Here is a 22471-nt window from a genome sequence, read left to right on the forward strand (position 1 = left end):
TCTGCCAGCCTTGCCCGGCCTCCTGGGGATGGAGCCACGGAAGCCCAGCAAATGGGAGGGGCAGAGACCCAGGCGTCCTGGGCTGCCCCGCCCAGTCCCCTTCCCACCCACCCCCGCCCCCCAGCCCCAGGGCACCGAGGAGGGAGCCGGGCAAGGGCAGGCGGCAGGGGAGGGAGGAGCGAGGGCGGGAGGGGGAGGAGGGAGCCGGGCTGGGAGGGAGGTGGGGGGGTAGGGAGGGAGAAAAAGAAAGAAAATATTTTCCGTGTCCCCGCCTGCAGAGTCAGTGTGCGGTTTGGGAGAAAATGTGTCGGATATTTTGGGGCGGTCACGTGGGCGGGCGGGCTCCGAGAGGCCCCGGGACAGTCCCAGCCTAGAGCCCGTGCCCCCCCTTCCAAAGCCCCCCATTGCCGCGAGCCCCTGACACCGCGACGCCGCATCCCCGCGACCGCCCGACGCCGGGACCTGGGGCTCAGCGGCCTCCCTTCCCCCTCCCTCCCCTCCAGGTGAGTCGGGCGGGGAAGCAGGCTCGCCGCCGCCCGCGGACGCCTGGGTCCCCGCCGAGGTGGGCTGGGGGCGGGGGCGCTGGGGAGCGACGCCGCTCTGTCCCTGCCGGCGCTTCTCCGGAGGTCCCAAAGGCTGGAGGGGCTTCCTGCCCGACCTGGGGGTCAGCCCCGCTACGGAGGGAATGGGGAAGATTTAGACAAGCTGAGGCTGGGCTGGGCTTCAGCAAAGCTTCATTTCGGTGAAGAGTGGGGAGAGCACTTGGGGACGAGTCTTGAGCCAGGAGGGGTTCTAGCCTACTTTTGTGCTTTGTAGTGTCAGGGAAGCCAGGGTTCCCTTCCGTGTGGAAAGACCTCGGCCAGCCCTCGGTCAAGCTACCCCATGGGAGTCTGAGGGGTGGCCTTCTGGTCGGCCCAAACTGGTCCAAGTTCCTCCTTCTCCAGTGGAATGGCCCAGTTTGGACATCGGAGGAGCAAGGAAAGCATCCAGAGGCAAAAGCGCTCCTAGCCCTCTGGGTCCCGGAGTTTGCAGAGACAAATGGTTAGGGTAGGGAATCTGTGAAGTTCCCTTAAACCACAATTCTATATTTTCTCTTACCTGTCCCCAAGTAAAGGGTGGGTCTTGGTTCCTTCTAGCCAAGGATGGGGTCTCCTCAGGAGTATTTGGGAGGGGAGTCCACAGGGAACAAAGGAAGAGCAGGAAGACCTAGGAGTTGTAGTCTGGGAGCCGCATTGACATGCCTCTCTGTCTTCAGCAGTTACAGCCCAGTCCCCTCAGCCTGACCCAGTATGTAAGAGGGGAACTCTGCAGGTGGCCAGAGGGTAAGAATGTGCATGGTTGTGGGGGGCAGGGGAGCCCGAGGAGGGGTCTGTAAGGCAAGAAGCTGAGATGACTGTGTCCCTTCAGGGCTCATGCCCAGGGCAGCTGCAACCCCAGAGCTCAGGTCTGAGGCCCCTGCCCTTACTGTCACTCCTCAGATGCTGAGTGGGGTTGAGGACCATAGGTAGTGTCTCATATCTTTGAGGCAAGGGAAGGAGAGAGGAAGGGGCAGGGGCCAGTGTGTGCAGGGTGCATGGAGCTTGGGTATCCCAAATAGACATACACACGCACATGCACACACGCGCATGCACCCATACACACGCACATTGTAGCTTAAAGCCTGGTAGGCAGCACAGGGCACACCCCCCCACCCCGGCACACCCCCACCCCTGGCTCAGAAAGCCACCTAACTGGCACCTCCAGTTCCCCCCTCCGCCCCACCCTGCCCGTGCCCTCCATTGCCCACACACATTCCACTGGCATTGCCTGCCTGCCTGCCTCCTGGGCATTGCCCCTCCCTGGGGCCAGTGGGGTGGAGGGAGGGCACCTGGGGATGAGAAGTGGAGACTCAAGGGTCTGGACTCCCCCAAGGGTGGCACAAGGCCAGGGAAACCCGGGCCACTGCTGTCTCCTGGGGAGCAGGCTGGGGGCCCAGGCTAGAGCAGAGGATGCCTGGGTTCTCCGCCCAAGCTGGAGATGGGGTCATGGAAAAAGGTGGTCGTGTTTATACAGAGGGGAGGGGGGCAGCGGGTGGAGAGCAGCCGACAAGAGCAGCTTTGTTCCGGGCTCTAGAGCAGGCAGGGCAGCAGGGAGACACCCCCCCCCCCCCGCAATCCGGCAGCCCCCTTCATCCATGCCCTCCCTCAACTCCACCTCAGCCCTAAGAGAAGCAGCTTTGTAAGGGCCCCTTTCCCCTAGTCAGCCCCACCTCCATCTGAGGTGGCATCTTGGGAGGAAAGAAGGGTTCTCTTCCTTCCACAGGTTACCCAAAGAACCAAGGCATCTGGGTCCTAGTGTAGGATTTCCTTTTACTGTCTGTATCATGGTCTGATCCCTTCCTCCACCCCAGACTTAAGACCCTCCCCTTCCCTTCCCAGAGCAGAGAGGAACCAAGGCTCAGAAATGGGATGCTTCTCGGTCTCTTTCCCCTCTCCACTGAACTTTCAAGTCCCTTCTCTGAGGGAAATTAGGAGGAAGTCCAGGGAGAGCCAGGCTGCCCTTCACTCATTACAGCCTCATTCCTTGGTAAGGACCAGGAGTCTGAGCATCCCTCTCTGGGACCCCGAAGTCCTCCTGCCCCATCCTCAGGTCTCTGTTTCCGACCTGTAAATGAGAAGCAAAGACAGTGAGTGTTGGAGCCAGATCCCAGGTCCTGTCTAAGGCAGTCTGAAGAAGATGGGACTCAAGTAGCTTCTCACCCTTGGCATTGGAGGGGTTAATCCACCTGGAATGTGGCCCAGCCTGTTGAGCTATGGCCCAGGGGCCTCTGGGGCCCGGGACTCCTGGCTCCACCTGGGCTTAACCTGGGATGAGGACTTGAGGGAATAGGGGAAGGAAAAGGAGAAGGACCCTGGGGGCTTGGGGCTCAGACTTTTAGGGCCTAGGGAGAGACTGGGGTAAGGAGTCTGAGGGTGTTGGGGATATGGGTGATACCTAGTGAGGAGCAGGGGCAGCTTCATACGTGGGGACTGAGTGAAGCTTGGTGGGATTGGAGTCTGAGTTCCTGTAACCTTCATGATAATTTACCCTCAAGAGTTTGAAGGCCAAGGTAGATGAGAGATAGAAAAGAAAGGGAGGGAAGGAAGAACAGAAAGTAGGAAGGAAGGAGGGAAAAGATAGAAAGAAAAGAAAGGAAGGAAGGGAGAGGAAAGAATCCAGAGGTACAAAGACTGAGATATATTGATTCTAGAAGCAAATTCTAATAAAAGGAGATGCAGAAATGCCTATCACCTACCTCTGGGCCTACCCATGCCATGGTCTCTGTGTGTTTCACTCAGTCCTTCTATGTCCTTCTGCATCTCAATCCATTATAGTTCTGGCTGATAGAAGAGGTACCTAGGCTGGGGTGACTTTCTTTCCTCAACCCCTAACTCTCTAGAGTGGGTGGTTCTGGGGCTCCTGGGAAAGCCAATGTTTTCCCCAGTCAGAAGAGCAGGAAAGAAACCACCCGCCTAGCCCTAGGATTCCCATTTCCTCTCTTCCTCCTTCCTCTCTCCCTCTCCTGGGCTAAGGTTAAAAATCTCAAGGGGCAGGCTACACTGGAGGGAGTAGAGAATGGAGGGAGGGTTTCCTGGAAGCAGGGGGCTAGAGAAGACAGAGAAAAGGAGATGGAGAAGCAAAGTAGGGGGAGGACAAGGAGAGGAGCTCCCTGGCATCATACCTGGCACACAGTGGAGTTTCCATCAGCATCTGTGGATTTGAAGGAGAGTGTGCAAGACCGGTTAGGGAGGGAGGGGTAACTGGAGATAGAGATAGAACTGGGAGGGAAAACTGGAAGAAGGCGTATTGGGGAAAATAGAGACAGAAGGAAATGCTACTTACAAGAGAGATATTGAGGAAGAGAAGGTACAAAGAGAAATAACATGAGACATATATAGCATGTAATATGTGCTCTATATCATTCTAGACACTTTACATATGTGAAATCATTTAATCCTTGCAACAGCCTTATGAAGTGGGCCCTATTATTATTCCCAATTGACAAATGAGGAAACTAAATTCAGCAAAGAGAGATTAAGTAACACGCCCAAGGTCCAGCTAGTAAGTGGTGGGGACCAATTCAAGGCTCTGGCTCAAGTCAGTGTTCCTAATCACCAGACTGCAACTCCTCTCCAGAGAGGTGTAGAGCCCCAAGGTTATAACAGAGATATTTGCTTTCCCCAGGGTGGTAGAGAATTCGATGATAAATAAATGAATAAATATTTTAAAAATAAAGTAGTATGTCCAACATGGGGCTTGAACTCATGATCCCAGGATCCAGCGTTACATGCTCTACTGACTAAGCAAGCCAGGCACCATGAGAGTTTGGATCCTGGCTCCACCACTTACAGCCATGGAACCTTAAGCCAGTCCCTTGATGTCAGTTTCCTCCTCTGTGAAACGGGAATCATAATTCCTACTTCACAGGGTTGATGTGAAGGTTACATCAAGTGTCTAGCCGGATTGTGCTTAATGGTCTCTTCTCAGCTTGGGAGTCCTCTCTGCCAGGAGTCCTAAGACCACTGTTCACCTTGGAAATGAGTTTACCTTTCCCTGGGGAGTTTTTCTCAACCTGCATTAGCTCCTGCCTTGCCTCCTACTACGTGGTAGAGGACCCTGAGCCAGGACAGTACAGACCCTTGAAGCACACAGGGAAAAGGCTCCAAAGGGAGAGAGGGACATGGGGCTTGGAACCTTAGGGTGATCATTTTCTCATTCCTTTCTTTCCTCTCTTTCTCCCTAGGACTCTTGGAGACCCAGTGGGCAAGCCAGGAAGGGCGGGCACGGAGCCTCCCAGGCTGGGGCAGTGGGCATGGGCGGGGGCTGTGGCTGAAGACCTCCCCCGCCCACTGCAGACCCCAGGGGATTCGGCCTCCCTCACCGCAGCTGCCATGGCCACCAATAAGGAACGACTCTTTGCAGCGGCTGGTGTCCTGGGGCCTGGATCTGGCTACCCAGGGGCTGGCTTCCCCTTTGCCTTCCCAGGGGCTCTCAGGGGGTCTCCACCCTTCGAGATGCTGAGTCCTAGCTTCCGGGGCCTGGGCCAGCCTGACCTCCCCAAGGAGATGGCTTCTCTGTGTGAGTCTCAGGGACCTTGGGGGATGAGGGCAGGTGGCAATAGGGAGACATCTGGAGGGTGGGTGCTATAGAAAATTGGCACCCTACTTTAACAAGACTGGCAGGAATGGGGGTTGGATCTAATGGAGTAGGTGACAGGGATGGCAGCAGGGATGGGGGTTGGATGTGGAGAAAATGGCATTGTTTGCAAATGAGAATTCTCTTGCCCAAGATGTCTAGAATGTTGGGGTCTACAATTGTCTCCTGAGTCAACTGGTGGGGGAGAACGCTTTGTGTGGGCAGCCAAGGCTGGGTCTGGTGAAGCCTGAGGCTTCTTCTGCCTGCATACAGTGGTGGGTATCACGAAGCACCCCGGGGAATGGAGGAGTCTGGAAGGCCAATCAGCTGACTGTGATCAAGACGTGAAATTGTTCTGAATTAGGGGCAGGCAGCACAAAAAGGAAATGAAATGGTGCCAGGTGTCCAAAGATGTGTGGGGTCAGGGAAGTCTCTTGTGGGTGCTAGGGAGCGTGGAAACAGCTGCAAAGAAGGTGACTCTTGCACCATAAGTAATCCAGGGAGGTGGAGGGGGTGTTTCCAGAAGCATCCTATCCTCCAGCCACGTGGGTTCTGGATGCCTCCCCTCCTTCTAGATCTGGTCTGGTGCCCATATCCTGTGCAGATCCCTACTTGTCCCTCAGGCCTGCCCTCTTTGGGTTAAGCCTTTGAGTGCTGACAGCAGACAAGCCGTAGGCCTCTCCTCTTCCCTCTGGATCTCTTTTCCTCCCACTTGGTAGTTGGTCTTCTTGACCAAGGCATTATAGGCGTGGGTGCCCACGAGCTGGGAGCTGGAGGGCTAGGCTGCTGGGTTCAGTGGGGTAAAGAGTTAGTGTGTGAGCCAGTAGAGAGAAGCCCTCACCTGGAAAGAAAGGGAGGTGATGGAAAAAGAGGCACAGAGAAGGGCAGTTCCAAAGGCCTAGAAACAGAGATGGAGGCAAAAAAGACAAAAAGATAAAGACATTCTTTATAGTCTCCGCAAGCTCAGGGAGAGGGAGGTGGGAGAAAAGGGGCCCTGCCTTTAGTAGAGGCACTCAGAGGGTCGTGTAGATGTGTAAAGGGGTGACTAGATGGGGCTGGCAGCTCTAGTGGAAAGAGTGTGCTCATCTGGAGAAGGCATGTGCGTGTGTGTGTGTGTGTGTGTGTGTGTGTAGACCACATGCAATGCAGTTGTGTGTGCACAGCATGTCCCTGAGACTCTGCTCCTATTCAAGATTGTGTGCAACAAAGAGTGTGAGGGGTGAGGCGGTATTTAATAGGGCTGCTGACGGTGTGTCTGGTGTTTGGTGAGACCTGCCAGTGGCATGTCTGTAGCCCAGCAGGGGTTATTTGGGTGCTGTGCAGGTGAACCGGAGAGCACAAAGCCCCCCTTTTTTGGAAACCTCAGCTGGGCTTCCCCTACCTCATTTACACCCCATGAATCTGTCCCAGGGCCTGGGGAGGTAGGAAGAAACCATCCTCCCACATGAATGTACTTCTTGCAGAGAACCACACAACTCAATCCCTAGGGACTTGAGTTTCTCAGGTTCTGAGAGAGGCCACTAAGGGAGATGGCGGAAGGAGGGAGAGGAGAAAAGGAATGGTAGTGGGGGAATGCTGAGGACCAGTGGCCAAGCCCTCAGGGAACCTCTCCTTGTGCCCTTGTGCCCTGGATGCTTGGAAATCAAGGTCAGGGATCAAAGTAAGGTCAAGACAGGGGAAAGGGTCACACTGGGCTCTATCCCCCAAGGTTGCCCTGAAGAAGGGGGTGGGGGCTGAAAGGAGAAATCCAAGGGAGGAGCCGGAATCAGGGCAGGTAGCTGGGGAGGGTGCGGCTGGCAGCAGGAGACAGGCCTGGGCAGAGAGGTGTTGGTAGGGTGGGGAGGATGGGAAGGCTTGGGTCCAGACAGTCTGCATGGGAGTGGGGCATGCAGCACCCAGTGGTAAATGAGAGGGAGGCAGAGGGGAGAGGAAGGGATCCTGGAGTCTTATAGACCTCCCATAGTGGGAGAGCAGCTGAGGGGTGAAAGGGTATATAGTCTCTCATTTCTCTGACCCTGCTGTCCCTTTTTTGCCTGGGGCCACCCAATGGACAGGGATTGGAGGCCTACGTCTGGTGCCAAAGCCACACTCACCTTGAGTCTGTGTCCCTCTCTTCACCCCCTCTCTCTTAGTCTATGGGAGGGAGGGTGGTCAGTGAAGGAGTCTGGAACTTCTCCCTGAGGCTGCCTCCAGGATCCTACTGCTGGGTCCCTAGTACCTTGGAGACATCCACGTTGAGAAAGGAAATCTTGCTCCACCTCTTGGGGTTCTCCAGGGGACTGAGTGGGTAAGGCAGGCATCTCAGAACTGGGTGGTGGAGGAAGGAGGGGCGGCAGGAGGGGGGCATGTGCTGCAGAAGCAAGCACAGGCCTGTGTGCATGGGAAAGCAGAGGGGTGTGTGTCTGTGCAGGCGCACGTGTGTGTGCTCACACATGTGTGTGCATGAAATCCTGGGGTCTGTGTCTTTCTGTATCTCTGTGCCTATGAACACTGGTGTGTTCTGTTTGCTTTGTCAAGACTGTGGGGAACAGAGTGGGTTGGGAGGGGAGGGAAGGGAAGCCTTGCCCTCTTCCCCCTCTTGAGGAGATGTCTGTGGTGGTGAGGACCTAGCCCTGTTTATCCTCTGAACTTGGTGATGGTGTCCCTGGGGCAAGAGGCCCAGGCGACACAACACTAAGTCACATGTAGAAACTGAGGGCAGGCTGGCACAGGAAGAAAAAGAGTTCTACTTAAAAGAAACTGAAAAAGAGAGACTCAGAGGACCTAAGCAAGGTGACAGAACTACACAGGCCAAAAGGCACAGACACAGAGAGAACCCAGACACTGGGAGAGGCCAGCAGAACAAGCAGGCGGGTAAGGGTGGCAAGCAGGCAGCAGTGAGGCCTCCTCCAGGAAAAAACCCCAGCCGACTGCCTCCTTCCCTTCCCCTCCCCTCCCCGGTCTCCGCTGCTCAGGCTCGGGCTCCAGCTCCAGGCCTACACAAACGGGGCTTTGATTGCAACAGGAAACCTCTCCGGCGGGGGGAGCTGGGCAAGCCGCCGCCGCTGGGGCCCAGGCTGCACCCCCCCTCTCCTGGCCCCCTACACAGTCCCAGCCCCCATCCTGCCCAGTGTTCCTTACACCCCTGCTTTGGGCCCCGTCCCGTTCACACCTCCCTTCTCTCCTCTGCTGCCCCCTCCTCCAGAGAACTCCTCCCCACAGCCCTTCAGGTGGGACTGCTAAGTTAGGACTTACCCCTGGGGCAGTGCTCCTTGCTTTGAAATGCCCCCTCTTCACCTTTTTGAGGGAAGGTTTTGGAAGAAAAGGAGAATTTAGCTGGAGGAATTCAGAGCCAGTTATTCTCCAGCCCTATCCAGAAGGTGGCAGGAGAGGGGGGAAGGAGGGGTGCATAAGGAGTTAGCTGTTCCTCCCTCCACAGTCCCTCGTTGGCCAAACTCATCCTTGCCAGGGTTGTAGAGGCTCTGAGAGGTGACCATACAAGACTCCCAGTGCTAATGGCCTTGGTAGTGGGGGAGGGGTGCACTTCTCTTTGCCTCTGGGGTCTTAACTGTGGGGCTCTAGCTGGAAGGGGTGCACTGTGATGGTGGGGGTCATAGATGGGAAGGGGGGTGAGTCAGGCAGTAGCCCCCCCTCATACTCCCACCAGGCTGGTAGAGAACATCTGGTTCCCATGAAATGCTAGAAGGCTAATGGGTCTAATTGCTGCAATAAGGGCTGGGGGGACTTTGGGGATAAGAGGGGCACTAGATCCCCCCATCCTCTTACCTTCTCCTCAAGGCTGTACTAAGACTGCCTAGAATGGGGGGTTGGGGTTGACGGGAGGGTGGGCCTGGCACTCTAATGTCTCGTCCCTTAACGTCCCCCTCTCCCTGCAATGCCTGGGGAGCACACACAGATGGGGTGAGGAGGAGTAGGGTGCATCTGGTGAAGAAAAAGGGGGGTTATTGAGGACTCATGACTTCCTGGAGCCCTCCACCCCCTCCGGTGCCCCACTCCCAACTCCCCTCCCTGTGGCCTGGCCACTTCTGGTTCTAATTACCAACAGGCAGGCCTGACTTAATTGGGACCTTTCAGATTTGGGAGGAGGAGAGGGGGGGGTACTGACAGCCTGGAGTTGACTAATCAGGGCTCTTTCCCCCCTGGTTTGGGGGATATTTCCCACTTTGTACTTTTTTTTTTTTTTTTTACCAGTGCCTAGATTCTGATTTGGAAATCAGAATCATCTCCCCTCCTTTTTTGGGGGGGATGGGTGGGGGGCTGGCTTCGGAAATGGGGTATTTCAGGTCAGGGTCAAGAGCAGGGAGCTCACGCTGGGTTGCAAAGAACACTGCATTCCCGCTTCGTCTCTATTTCAAGCCCCCCAATCAGCCCTGGCACCCCGAGCCGCCCCCCGTATCCACAAGCTTGGCACTCCCTCCCAGCTCTGCCTCAGTCCCCGGCAGCCACCCCGGCCCCTCCTCCGCGCCCGCCTTCCCTTCCCTGCCTACTCTGGCACCCCTTCCTGCTTTTTATTCTTCCAAACTGGCGCCCCACTCCTGCAGCACCCCAGTGCGCCCCCCACCCGGTACAACAGATTCTTAGAAAAATCGCGCCCCGCCCTGGCCCAGCCACAGCCGCCAGGCGGGGGAAGGGGCCGGCCGGGCGCCTCTCCCGCTCCCCCGGCGCTCCCCGTGTGAGCGTCGCTGACAGAGCCGGCTGGGCCGGCCCGCCGGGCGGCCGGGCGGGCGGGGCGCGGGGGAGGGGGCGGTTTCCGGGAGTCGCCGCCGCTGGCGCTGTCCCGGGGCTAGGGTCCCCGATTAGGCCGGGCGGCTAGGGCAAACTCTTGACGTGGCCAACCCCCCGCCCCCCTCACCCCCTGCTCCGCCGGGCGAGGGCGCTCAGTGCCCGGAAGGGGCTACCGAGGGGACAGCGAGGCGGCCCTCTGAGATCTGAAGGGCACTCCGTGTGGCACTGAAGGGGAGAAGGGGCAGTTATTGCTAATGGGGGTGGGCGGGGAGAGGATATGTAATGGCTCTGAGAACAGTTGACGAGCAGACCCGAAGTTACAGCCGAAAGGGGCCCTTGGCAGTTTGGGGCAACTGGCACGGTAGAAGGCCTGGGGGAGGGGAGTTGGCACTCAGCAGGGCAGCTTCGTCGGAGGCGCAGTTGGCACCGTAGGGACAGTTGGAGTGGGAGTTTTGTGCTCTGAAAGTGCAGTCAGATTCGAGAAAGGGGCATTGAGAGACGCGGTGCAGCTCCTGGGGAGCGTTGGTCGCGGGACGGGGCTATGGGGACTTGGAAGGAGGAAGCCCAGGCTGCGGCGGAGGGAGGACAGCTCGGGCTAGGAGGAGTAGACTCCAGGCAGCGCAGGAGGGGGCGGGGGACTCCGCGGCGGCGCTGGCGACGGCCTGGGCGGGGTGGGGCGGGGCCGGGTCAGGAGGAGGTGAGCGCGCCCGGCCACCCGCCCCGAGGGGGGTTCCCGGAGAGTTCACGGCGGGAGCGCGCTCCGGCCCTCCGACCGGGGGTGGGGAGAACGGGAAGGAAGGAGGAGGCCGCGCGCGCCGAGCCGCAGGAATGTACGGTTCGGCCTAGAAGCGCGCGCGCGAAGGGGGAGGGAGGAGCCAGGCCTGGGAAGGAGGGGGTGGAGGTAGTGCAGGTCCCCCGGCCCCGGAGAACTGCCGCGCGCTGGGAACCTCCATGTTCCCCCCTCCCCCGCCTTCCTTTACACCCCAGCTTGTAATGACTGGTGTGCAAAGAGTGTTGGGAGGGGTAGGTGTAAAACTCAAAAGGAAATGCGTGTGCTTGGTTCCTCCGTTTCTTCCCCCATCCCGGACCAGGGCACGCGCCGAAGTGCAAATGAGTGCAAAGCCTCGGGGCTGGAGAGAGAGAATGCTTGCAAGCATTTTCCCGAGCCAGATGTGGTTGCACAAATTTGTGCTTGCATAGATATCTGTGTGCCTCTATGATTTTATGTACGTGCAGAAAAAATGCATGCGCATTATTGCATATTTGCAAATACGCGGTGCCTGCTTAGATAAATGCATGCACGGATATGTGTCTAAGCAATCGCGCGCGCCGGGTGCGAGTGTGTGTAACTGTGCGCTCCACTCCCAGCTTTGCTCGTCCCAGTGCCCGGCCCCCTTCGCTCTCCAAGCCCCACCCCCCACCCCTCCGGGCTCGCTTTTACAAAAGGTCTCCCCAGTGTTAGCAGCGGAGGCGCCCAGAGTGAGCCGGCCCGCGGCCGAAGCGGCGGCCCTGGCTTTGCGCCCCGCCCCGTCCCTTTCCCCTGCTGGGGATCCCCCTCTTCCCCGCCCACCCTTTACCCCCTATGCAGCCTGGCGCCCTATGCTAGCCCTCCCCCTCCCCCCCTCCAGGAGCGGGGCGCCGCCGGGGGAGGAGGGGGAATCGGCTGCGGGTCCTTGGTGTTCCTAGCACCCAGCTACCCTCCAAGCCGGGTCGCGATGTACGACTGCATGGAAACATTTGCCCCGGGTCCGCGACGGCTGTATGGGGCGTCGGGGCCCGGGGCCGGCTTGCTGCGCAGAGCCACGGGCAGCTCCTGTTTCGCCGGATTTGAGTCTTTTGCCTGGCCGCAACCCGCCAGTCTGCAATGTAGGTACCAGAGCTCAGGGCTGGGGGGTGGGGTGCAGGAGAGGCAGCGACTCACTCCGTGTATAAAAGGTGGAACTGGGGTGCAAGCGGAGATTCTCACACTGTCAGGGGCGGGTTTGTACGAAAGAGAGGCACTGGCCCTTTAAACGTGGGGACTTCAGCGACTCCTTTGGGTGTGTGCATTAGTGTTTGGAGTGTGTGTGGTTTTTGTGGTGGGTGTTTAGGTAGGAGCTGTGGTTGATGCCACTCCAGAATTCCAGGGGATAGGGAGAGACCGAAGTGTTACTGGTAGCTTGTGCCCGCAGGTCCGTGGCCCCGGAGGGATAAGGCACCCAGGACCGTGGGTGGCGTTAGTAGAGTCCATGTGGGAAGTTGGGAGCGTAAAAAATATTTGCAGAGCGTGTGAATCCCTGGAGTGTGCAGCGCCTTGCGTAGGCAGAATGAGTGTAGAGGGTCTCTCTACGCAGTGTCGCCCTCCGACAGCGTTGGCAGGTCCGCACGGCCATACTTAAGGATGTTTGTGGCGTGAGGCCGATAAGGCGTGTGCCCTTGCGTGGCTACGGGGGCGGTTTGGAAAGTGCTGCGTTCGAGGGTGCATCCTGTGTGTTCTTCGTGCGGGGTGGACCGGGTTGTGCGCACAACCAGGAGAAGGCTGGGCTCTGGCGCCCTCTCCCCCATCTTAAAAAGCACTGTTTAGTAATGTGTATAGGATTGTATGCAAAGCGATGACTTTTTCCTAGGGCTCCAACACTTACAACTTCAGTAGGAAGCGAAAAGTTTAAAGCAAAGCCTGTTTGTGGTGGGCGGTGGCCTGGCGAAGGCAGCGGCAGGGAGAGGAGGACGACTGGGTCCCCAAATATCCATCTTCCCCTCTCTGTGAAATGGGAGATGCCAGGCCTGGGGCCCTGGAACCCCTTTCCAGAGCGGTAATAAAAAGCTGGGACTGAGAGGCAGTAAAAATGAAGTCCAGATGAGAGGCGGCTTTGAAGCCTGGGCCGAAGTGCCTGGCGGGGGTGGGCGTGGGGAGGAGCCGAGAGGGGAGCCTGGAACACCCCCCAAATTTACCCGGGGCTGGGACCGCGCTGGTAGCCCGGTGCGGACGCCGGCGCAAGGGGCTTGGGGGCAGCTGGGAAGGGGCGGGCGCTGGGGGAGTGCGCGCGCGGGGTCACCGAACCCCCGCCAACGCGCCTCGCTGCTTGGCACTCGGCAGCGCTGTTTACGAGTTCGGCTTTTTTTTTTTTTCCTTTTCTTTCTTCTTTATCTTCTCTCTCTCTCTCTCTGGAGGTGGCAAACAGGAGACGTACTTTGGGGTGGGGTGCGGCAAGAAGTAAAAGTGTGGCATTTATAAGGTGGAGAAAGCACGGAACTGTTATTGCTTTGCACCAAATCCTGGTGAATTCTTAACCTTCCTTTCACTGCCCAATAGAAAGGGGAATTGGGGACTGTTGGGAGGGGTGCTGAGGTGGAGAGACTCCCAGGAGGGCTTTTTGTGGGGGCTGGGTCGGGACCCAGCCCTTTTCAGGAGCGTGGCAGCCCCCCCCCCGCCCCCCCGGGACTTGGCTGGCAGTATGGTCTTGCGTTTCAATTTGGACCAGTAATTTTGGCCTCTAGGGTCTCTGTGGACTTCAGGCCTGCTCCACACACTTTTAGAGAAAAAGTAGTTTAGACCTGTGTCAAAAGCAGGGAAGGAAAGAGGGCCTACGAGGGGAGGGCCACATAGTGTGTTTGAGGGTGTTTGGCGGTGTCCTGGTGCTGCGCTGGCAGGCCCCAGTGTTTGTCTGGTAACTGAGCTGCTCACTTGCGATTGGGAAGCTGGGTGTCTAGGAGCAGCTTTATGACTTACGTATCCACCTCCTCCACCGTGTGGCAGGAGTGAGTGTGCCTTTTTTCCCCGGTGTGCTCTTCGGTCCCAGGGGCTTGTTGGGGTACAGGAGGCCATCGGTAGTATGTCTACTGCCTGTTGATGTGTGAGAGTGTCTCCAAGGAGGTGTGTATTAGATTGTGAGTCTGGGCTTCCCAGTCCTGCGCCTCGCAGCTGGGAGCGTTTACAGCCGGTTATAAAGAGTTTGTTTGAAGCTCCGCTCAGCCTGGCCAGGAATTTCCTCAATTTCAGCAATTTGGGCTTTAAAAGGAGAAAAACCCAGAGCCTACCCCCCTCCTCCCCAGCAGGGGCCCCTGACTAGCCTGGGAGCAGCATCCTGATGGTGGGGCTGAGCCCGGGGCTGAGAAGGGAATCTGAGCAGGCTTGACCCAATTAGCCTTCTTGTGCCTTTCACCCCCAGATTGACCAGGGCCACTTGGGTGCACTCTAGGGTTCAGGGAGCAGAGTTGTGCTAAAGGGGGTGCCTGGAAGGGGTGACAGTACCACTCAGACAGGAAAAGCTGTCCCCAGGCCTGTCTCCCTGTGGCCCCCAGTCTTTATAATTGCCTGGCACTGCCCTATGCCAGTCTGACCGCACCCAGACCCTTTCGCAAGAGAGGAAATGAGGCAGCGCTCTGCGGGCAGGGAGGGCGTCAGCGCCCGAATGAGCACCACCCCACGCACTGGCCTGTGGGCAGCACGTGTGCCCTCCCAGGACACCAGGAGGGGTCCTGAAAGGCATTCCGGCTGGCCCCACATCTCTCAGTGCCTCTGATGGAGTCTCCCGCCCTGGGCCTGAATGGATTCCAGGCACCTTCCTTCCTCCCCTCTCCTCTGTCCTTTGCCTTTGGGGAATCTCACTCCAGCGGGATTCTTATGCTAATGGTGTCTGTGTGTGTTGGGGGGTGGGGAGGGCTTCCCTCCTGGGGGGGGGGTGGAGCTAGCCCAGAACCCCGGCATCCTGGGCATTCTTTCTGCCCTACTGGCAGTATGGGCGGACTTTTGACCAGGTGGGCTGCAGCGGGTTAGAAGGAAGAAGGTGCTTTTGAGGTGGGTGCATGGGACACTCCTTAGGGAGGGTCCTAGCGTTTTCTTGCGTTAACTTGAGCCGTCTTGGTTTGGGTAACAGGTCCTACAGGTTGAATAATTTATAAATTTTTCTGTCTCTGAAGATGAACCACAGACCCAAAACCCCCCACAAAACTGAAAAAGGTTTACTGAGCAGCCTTCTGAACAAAGGGTGCCCCCCCCCGCGTCCCCCTATGTGGCATGGGCTGAGGCTCCCTTTGAGCTGCGATCGGGTATTTGTGGGGAAAGTTTAGGAGTGAGGACATGGACTCAGAGAGGGTCCAGAGATAGCTTCCCTCCCCCATGAGCCCTGTTTACCCACTGTCACCTGACTTTTCCCGCTTTGCTACACCCCCAACCTTTCTCAACCTGAGAATCTGAGCAAATACCTCAGTCTCTCCTTCCCCGACTTCTTGACTTCTCAGGCTCCCTGCCTGGCCACTTAGATCTAGCCAAAGGACCTGAGAGTCTTGGCTCCACCATCAGCTGGCAGTGTGTCACTGGGCTGGTCACTTCCCTCCCTTGACCTCAGTTTCTTCAGTTGTAAAAGAGGGCTGTCGCATATCTGCTAACCTACTTTCTTGATACCTGTGTCCCGTTTGCTCCATTGCCTCAGTGCTTTCCCGGGAAAAGGACATTGGCAGTTATCTGGGGGCTGATATAAGAGAGAGAAGCTGGAGCTTCTTTACCCTGTACTTCTTGAGAGAAAATAAAGTCCTCTTTGACCTCGGGGGACCTGGGGTACTGAGTACCCCAGCAGGTCATTTAGCCAGGTGCTAGCTGCAGGTGGCTTGTGCTTGCCTATCCAGCTCCAGCTCTATTGCCTTGGGAGGAGAATGATGGAAGGTAGATGACCCAACAAGGTGGACCGATGTGACAGAGTGACTGAAGAGTGCAGAGCCGCAGCCCACCATCCCTCCCCCTACCCACTTTACAGCTGGGGAAACTGAGGCCCAGACGTTAACTTCCAAGAGGGCCTTGGCCTGGAATTTGGGGAACCTAGCGGTGTTGTGAGGGCTGGCAGTGTCTGAGGGCTTGGGCTGGCACTGTGGTGCAGGGAGATGGGACTGCCGGACTACACTGATAGCTGTCCTTTGGGTCTTTCTGGAAGTGTTTACTATGGGGCTGTACGTGTTTGTTGTGACTTCAAGTCGCTGTGGTGGTGATGGTGTCGTCACCTCCGAGCAAGAGGGAAAAGTGGGAATGGGGTGTGTCTGTATAGTGAGGATGCCAGGAGATTTGAGGGGGTCCTTCTCCTCCGACCCTCATGTCATTGCTTTTCCCCAGCGGTGGAGACGCAGAGCACTAGCTCAGAGGAGATGGTGCCCAGCTCGCCCTCACCTCCTCCACCTCCTCGGGTCTACAAGCCGTGCTTCGTGTGCAATGACAAGTCCTCTGGCTACCACTATGGAGTCAGCTCCTGTGAAGGCTGCAAGGTGTGTGCATAGTGGGGGGTGGGTGACCTGGGCCTCCAGTCCAGACCAGAGAGACAAGACGCTGTGTGACGCTGTGGAGTGGGAAGAGCTGCTTTGCACACATGTAGTGGCTTGCAGACTGGGTCCGGCCTGGGGTGACCTGCAAGGCCCGTGAGAGGCTGGTCCTCCCAGCATCCTGCTTCACTGCCCACCCCCCACCCCCAACTCCAGGGCTTCTTCCGCCGCAGCATCCAGAAGAACATGGTGTACACATGTCACCGCGACAAAAATTGTATCATCAACAAGGTGACACGGAATCGTTGCCAGTACTGTCGGCTACAGAAGTGCTTCGAAGTGGGCATGTCCAAAGAAGGTAGGCCCCTAGTGCTGGCCTGAACAGGGGCCCTCCTACCCTACCTGGTCATTGCTGCCCTCTTCCCACTGGCCACCCCCACTTCCCTGACCTCTGAGACCTGCCCTGGGATGCTGCCTCCTCCCTGGACAGTCCTGTTTGATGAGTGCCATTCACCTAGGAGCCCCCACCCCTTGCCATTTTCCCCTCTCAGAGCTTAATCCTTCCTCTGAATGAGTGAATGGGGGTTACTGGCTCACTTTGCCATTTTATGGGGAAGTTGGTGGTGGGGGCTTGCCAGTCCCCTCCCTTGCTCCCAAGACTGAGCCTGAGGTGGATCTGGGGTGCCCCCCCCTGCACCATTGTGCTGCCAAGGCTATAAGTGGATATCCTGCCGCCCGCATATCCTGCCCCCCCTCCCCAGCTCCTGCAGGGTGACAGGAAGGGCAGGATGGAGCCGAATGGCTCTGGGAGGGAGCAGGGGCTGCAGGCCCTGGGTGGGGCTGGAGAGAGCCAGCTTGGGAATGGGAGCTACTGTAGGAGCTAGGGAGACTCAGGCAGTGATTAGGGAATTCCCAGGGAATAGATTTTCATGATAAGGACTGAACGCCTGGTATCAGGGTGAGAGGGGGTACCCAGAGGGAGGTTCTGAGAGTCCTGACCTTCTCCTTGTGCCTTTGCCCCCAAGCTGTGCGGAATGACCGGAATAAGAAGAAGAAAGAGGTGAAGGAAGAAGGGTCGCTTGACAGCTATGAGCTGAGCCCTCAGTTGGAAGAGCTCATCACCAAGGTCAGCAAAGCTCATCAGGAGACCTTCCCCTCACTCTGCCAGCTGGGCAAATACACCACGGTGAGTCCAGTGAGGGCAGTGGATTGTTCTCTTTGGAGACTCAGTAGGGGTTGTTCTGAGGCCATGGTCTGGTGCTGAGGACAGGGAAGGGCAACAGAATGCAGAGGGGAAGAGCTTGGGGTTTTGGCAGAAGGAAGACAGCCCCCAGGGCGGGCCTCACTTTGCAGTTCAACCTGCCCTTCCTATAGAACTCCAGCGCAGACCACCGGGTGCAGCTGGATCTGGGGCTGTGGGACAAGTTCAGTGAGCTGGCTACCAAGTGCATCATTAAGATCGTGGAGTTTGCCAAGCGGCTGCCTGGCTTTACAGGGCTCAGCATTGCTGACCAGATCACTCTGCTCAAGGCTGCCTGCCTAGACATCCTGGTAAGTTAAGCCCTGTGGCATGTCTGCCACCACGGCTGGACCCTCCTGTGAGACCAAGGAGTGGGTCCACCACAAAGATTTCATGATCTCTCTTTCCCCCTCCACTCTGGGACTCCCCCAGTCTCCTCTAAACCCAAGCTTTTTCTGTGTCTTACCCCCTGCCCCAAGACCTGTTCCTACACGTCTGGACCTTCTGTCTCCTTCTGACTCCCCTTCCTTTCCCAGGCTTCTGATTCTCCCCCTCTGCCTTCCCCCCCATGCCCACTGCAGGTTGCCCTCTTTCTGGATTTAACGTCCTCACCTTCTGTGTGCCCCCCATTGCCCTTTCTCCCCACCCAGACTTGTACTCCACCCAGAAAGAGCACTAAACCCTCCCCTTTGCCCCCCTCCAGATGCTGCGGATCTGCACAAGGTACACCCCAGAGCAGGACACCATGACCTTCTCCGATGGGCTGACCCTGAACCGGACCCAGATGCACAACGCCGGCTTTGGACCCCTCACAGACCTCGTCTTTGCCTTTGCGGGGCAGCTCCTGCCACTGGAGATGGATGACACGGAGACAGGACTGCTCAGCGCCATCTGCCTCATCTGTGGAGGTGCAGGGGCGCCCCCTGGCGTTCGCTCGGGCTCCTTTCCCACCACAGCCCACACCTGATCTCTGACCAGGCAGGAGACCTTGGTCCCTCTTGGGGGGATTGTCGCACCTGCCCCATCCACAGACTTCACAGACCCAGGACAGGCTGCCAAGCAGCCCTGGAGCATAGAACAAAAAGGAGAGCAGAGCCAGAGAGAGCTGAGGAGGTCCCAGATACTGGTGCCGACACAGGGGTCTGGGCAGGAGCGATTGACCAGAGGGGAGAAGGCACTGGGCTTGGAGCAGGGGAGGAGGCCTGGGTAGGCTCAGGAACAATAGGCAAAGGGCTGATGGGACAGAGTATGGGGCCTGGCGTGGCATACGTCAGGCACAGCTGGGGAGCAGCCATTTGTCACTGTGTCCCCCATCTCTTCCTCTCTCTCACTGCACCGTGCTTGTTCCTTGTAGACCGCATGGACCTGGAGGAACCTGAAAAAGTAGACAGGCTACAGGAGCCGCTGCTGGAGGCCCTGAGGCTCTATGCCCGCCGCCGGCGGCCCAGCCAGCCCTACATGTTCCCAAGGATGCTCATGAAAATCACTGACCTCCGGGGCATTAGCACCAAGGGTTAGTCATGAGGGAACCTCCCCTCTCTCTCTTCCTGGAGCTGTTGGTCTCCCTGCGCAGGCAGGCAGACAAGCAGAGACAAGAACCGAGTAGGCGCGAACTGGGTGGCCTACACTCTGGAATCCTAGCTCTGCTGCAGGCTCGTGGCGAGACTCTGGGCAACTCCCTTTGCTTTTTGTGCCTTCTTTTCGTGTTTGTAAAGTGGCCTATACTTACACTTACCTCATAAGCTATCAAGAGGACTAAATGAGTTAACACCCACGGACTTAGAACTGCCCTGACTTAACGATGCGATTCGAGGTAGCTGCGTTTCAAGTGCTCAGTGGCTAGTGATGACTGTCCTGGATGAAGCAGATAAATGCCATCATCGCAGAAAGTTCTGTTGGACATTGACGGTACAGAAGGATGGTTGGCAGATAGTAGGTGTTCCATAAATATTAGCTATAATGGTAAATCTGAGGAAGAACAGGTCTAGGAACAAATTGGCCAGTTGTGGACGTGTGAGGGTGGAGTGTCTGGGGAGTGCGGCTGACACTCGGACCTGGTGTCAGCTTTGAGAAGACTCAAAAAATGGCAGCAGGCTCTGCAAAGAAGGCAGATAGAAGCTGCAGGCAGAGGCCAGGAACCCTGCCGTAGGAAGAGGGTGAGCCTGGGACAGACAAGTAAATGGCAGGCTTGTGCTGGGAGCCCCTGGAGGGGAGTCCTGGGACAACCAAGAAAGGTTAGGGAGGTGACCTCAAGGGGCATGGGCCTCTGTCCCCCTGAACCTCTTTGTTCCTCTGTTGTAGGAGCAGAAAGGGCCATTACTCTGAAGATGGAGATTCCAGGCCCGATGCCTCCCCTAATCCGAGAGATGCTGGAGAACCCTGAAATGTTTGAGGATGACTCCTCGCAGCCTGGTCCCCACCCCAAGGCCTCTAGCGAGGATGAGGTTCCCCGGGGCCAGGGCAAAGGGGGCTGCAGCCCCCAGCCTGACCAGGGCCCCTGACTTCCCCTGCCGTGGGGGTTGGGGCTCCAGCCAGCAGACTGACCATCTCCCAGACACCGCCAGTGACTGGGGGAGGACGAGCTCTGCCCTCTCTCCATTCCTTCCAGTGAGCTCCTTGTTTTTGCCAAAGTTTCCAGGGGTGCCTCTGTGTTCATCCCCTTCCTGTTCTGATGGGCTCCTTCCCCTGTCTCAGGGGCCTGCCCTGCCCCCACCAGGAGAGAGGGCAGAGGGGTGAGCCTGGGTTTGGACTCAAATCTCAGCACTGCCCCTCAGACACCAGAGTCCCAGGCTCCCCAGGGCAGGAGGAAGACCCTGCCAGTTCCACAGCCCCTTCCTCTGCCAGGTGCTTCGGCCTCTGGGAGCAAACAGGAACACTAGAGACCAAAAAGGGGGTGCAGGGGGAGGGCTGAGCCCACCCTCTCACCCCTGTCCTTGGTGCCTCATGCTGCGTGATGCATCTACCGGGTGTACACTGCCTTCTGTGCCCCATCCTCGTGCCAGGTCAGGTTGGGGCGGGCTGGGCCCTGCATTCCTGTGGAGGGCCAGAGGGTTAAAGGGACAGATACAAGTTCATTCGGCACCTCTTTGCTTGGGCCCAGAGTTGACCTTGTGCCCTCCTCTACAAGCCCCTCCCCCAGCCCTGTCATGTGCCTTGGGCTTCCCCTGCCTCCCATCTCAGCCACCGGGGCAGGGACCCTCCTACACTACAGAGGGACCAGGGGATCCCTCTCCCCCTAGTGCCTTCTCCCCTTGATCTCCAGAGCAGCTTGGCCCAGGGAGTGGGGGGGTGGGGTGGGCGCTGCTTAGCTGATCCTTCCCTGACCCAGAGGAAACCTCTATTTATTTATTAGCTTTTGTTTACACCCTGGACTTGACCCCTTCCTCCAGGGGTCTTGGGAGGGGGAGCCCAGGGCCCCTGTGACCCCTCCCTTCTTCCTCCAATCCCCAGTTTGTATTTAGCTGCCAAATAAGATTCCCACTGGCTCCCCTTTTTCTCTGGGGGGTCAGGGTGCTGTTCCCTCCCCTCTGTTTACATCTCCCCTTCTCCCGCTGTATCGCATATTGCTGAGTTTTCTATTTTTGCAAAATAAAGTGATGGAAACTCATGGCATGTGGCTTCCTCTGGGAAGTGGCAGGGGAAGTGACCAGCTGGCCTGGAGAGGGACTGGGTGAAGAAGGTGAGCTCCTAATCTACCGGACTTTGCGGCTGTTTTAGAGAAACTAAGGAAATAGGATGGAATGTGCCTAGATGGGGGTGGTAAAGGGAGCCCCCAGGAGCCTACTCTGGGTGTCTGGGCCTCCCACAGACACCAGGTGTGTCTTCTTAGATTGGACACAGTGGGCCTCTGGGAAGGTGTGAGTGGGCCCAGAGGTCTTCTAAGTTGTCCCCGCCCCCAGTTAGGTCTCTGTGCAGATCTGCCCTTCTCTGGGGAAGGGGTTCAGGAAGTTGCCCTGGTTCTCAGGAGGGTCTCTGTCCCCAGAAGAAAAGAACCACAGCCTGCTTTTAAGTTACAGTGTTTCAGTTTTACACCAACCCTCCCTTTACTTCTTGAGCTCTCCCACTCTGTGACCCCACTATCACCTTACAGAACACTCCCTCTGCCCCTTCTGACCCCACCTCACCTTGGGACCTCACCCCCATAACCCCACTGTTACCTTCTGTACTAACATCCTTGCCCCAGCATGCCTCACCTCTGCAACAGCTCCATCTTCAGCCCACTTGGGTCTTAACCACTGTCCCCTGCGCTCTCCCCCTCCCCCTCTGTGACTCCCCTCCACGCCACCCCCACCCCATGTGGCTCATCTTCTTCCCTGGGACAGCGCCCTGCCTCCCTTGTACCTGGCTTTCTTTGAGGATGACCTGTGCATATGGGAGAGAGGTTAAGGATGTGGGAGTAGGGGAGAGATTGGGGAAAAGCAGAAGAAGAAAGTGAAAGAAGCTAGAGAGGAAACCACACGGCCTGCGGGGAAGAAGGGGTCATCACCATGGTAACCCCTGGTTGTGGGGGAGGGGTACAAGGTCCAGTAGCCTGAGGCCCACTGAAGAAGCCCCCCCTCCCCGCCCCACCTCCCCCCCCCCGCCCCTGTTCCCAGTTGCTCCCCCTAGTGGCCACACTCTAAGATTCGCCTGATGCTGCCTGCGCACCCACTAAGAGATGAGCACTTGGCTAGGTGCCTGGCTTGTCAGTCTCTGCTGCGCAGAGTGGCCCTTCAGGCAGAGGAGACACCTGTGACAGATCTCACGTCCAGTTCCTTCTCAGAGTTCCCTGTGGTTGAGTGTGGGTTGGGGGCCGGGTATTTTCCACATCACCCTTCCCCATACAGGGTTCATCCTTGCCATTACCGCACTCTCAGCCTCCTCTACACCTTCCCCAGCCTCCACCGCTGTCTCGGCACGGTGGCCTCCTGGCCTCAGTCTCTGAGCCAGGTCTCTCTCCAACCTCCCAGCTGCCCCGACCTTGAATTTCTTAGTCTCTGTGCTCTTCACTGGTGTTACTTCTCAGCCACTGAGTCTATTATCAAGCTCTTAGGTTGTGCCGGGCTCTCTTGTAAGCAATTGTAGGAGTCACCTCATTTGATTCCCACAACAATCCTGAGTTCCACTTGACAGATGAGAACAAGCCAC

General features: G+C 57.5%; 1 protein-coding gene across 4 annotated transcripts; it reads left to right on the forward strand.

The window, feature by feature from the left end:
* Positions 1-299: 299 nt before the first annotated feature.
* RARG (retinoic acid receptor gamma) lies at positions 300-20951 on the forward strand. Of its 4 annotated transcripts, XM_029954980.1 has the most exons (10): positions 300-503; positions 1256-1322; positions 4763-5097; positions 15962-16110; positions 16321-16462; positions 17130-17290; positions 17479-17655; positions 18048-18252; positions 18699-18857; positions 19646-20951. In XM_029954980.1, exons 3-10 carry the CDS (start codon positions 4911-4913, stop codon positions 19843-19845), a joined length of 1380 nt encoding a protein of 459 aa, XP_029810840.1. In that variant the 5' UTR covers positions 300-503; positions 1256-1322; positions 4763-4910; the 3' UTR covers positions 19846-20951. The 4 variants fall into 4 exon arrangements, with proteins under 4 accessions (XP_029810840.1, XP_029810841.1, XP_029810842.1 ...); XM_029954981.1 differs by lacking the exon at positions 1256-1322; XM_029954982.1 differs by lacking the exons at positions 300-503; positions 1256-1322; positions 4763-5097 and adding an exon at positions 11168-11745.
* Positions 20952-22471: the final 1520 nt, after the last annotated feature.

Source organism: Suricata suricatta, chromosome 10, assembly GCF_006229205.1.
Source record: "Suricata suricatta isolate VVHF042 chromosome 10, meerkat_22Aug2017_6uvM2_HiC, whole genome shotgun sequence".
NCBI lineage: Eukaryota > Metazoa > Chordata > Mammalia > Carnivora > Herpestidae > Suricata > Suricata suricatta.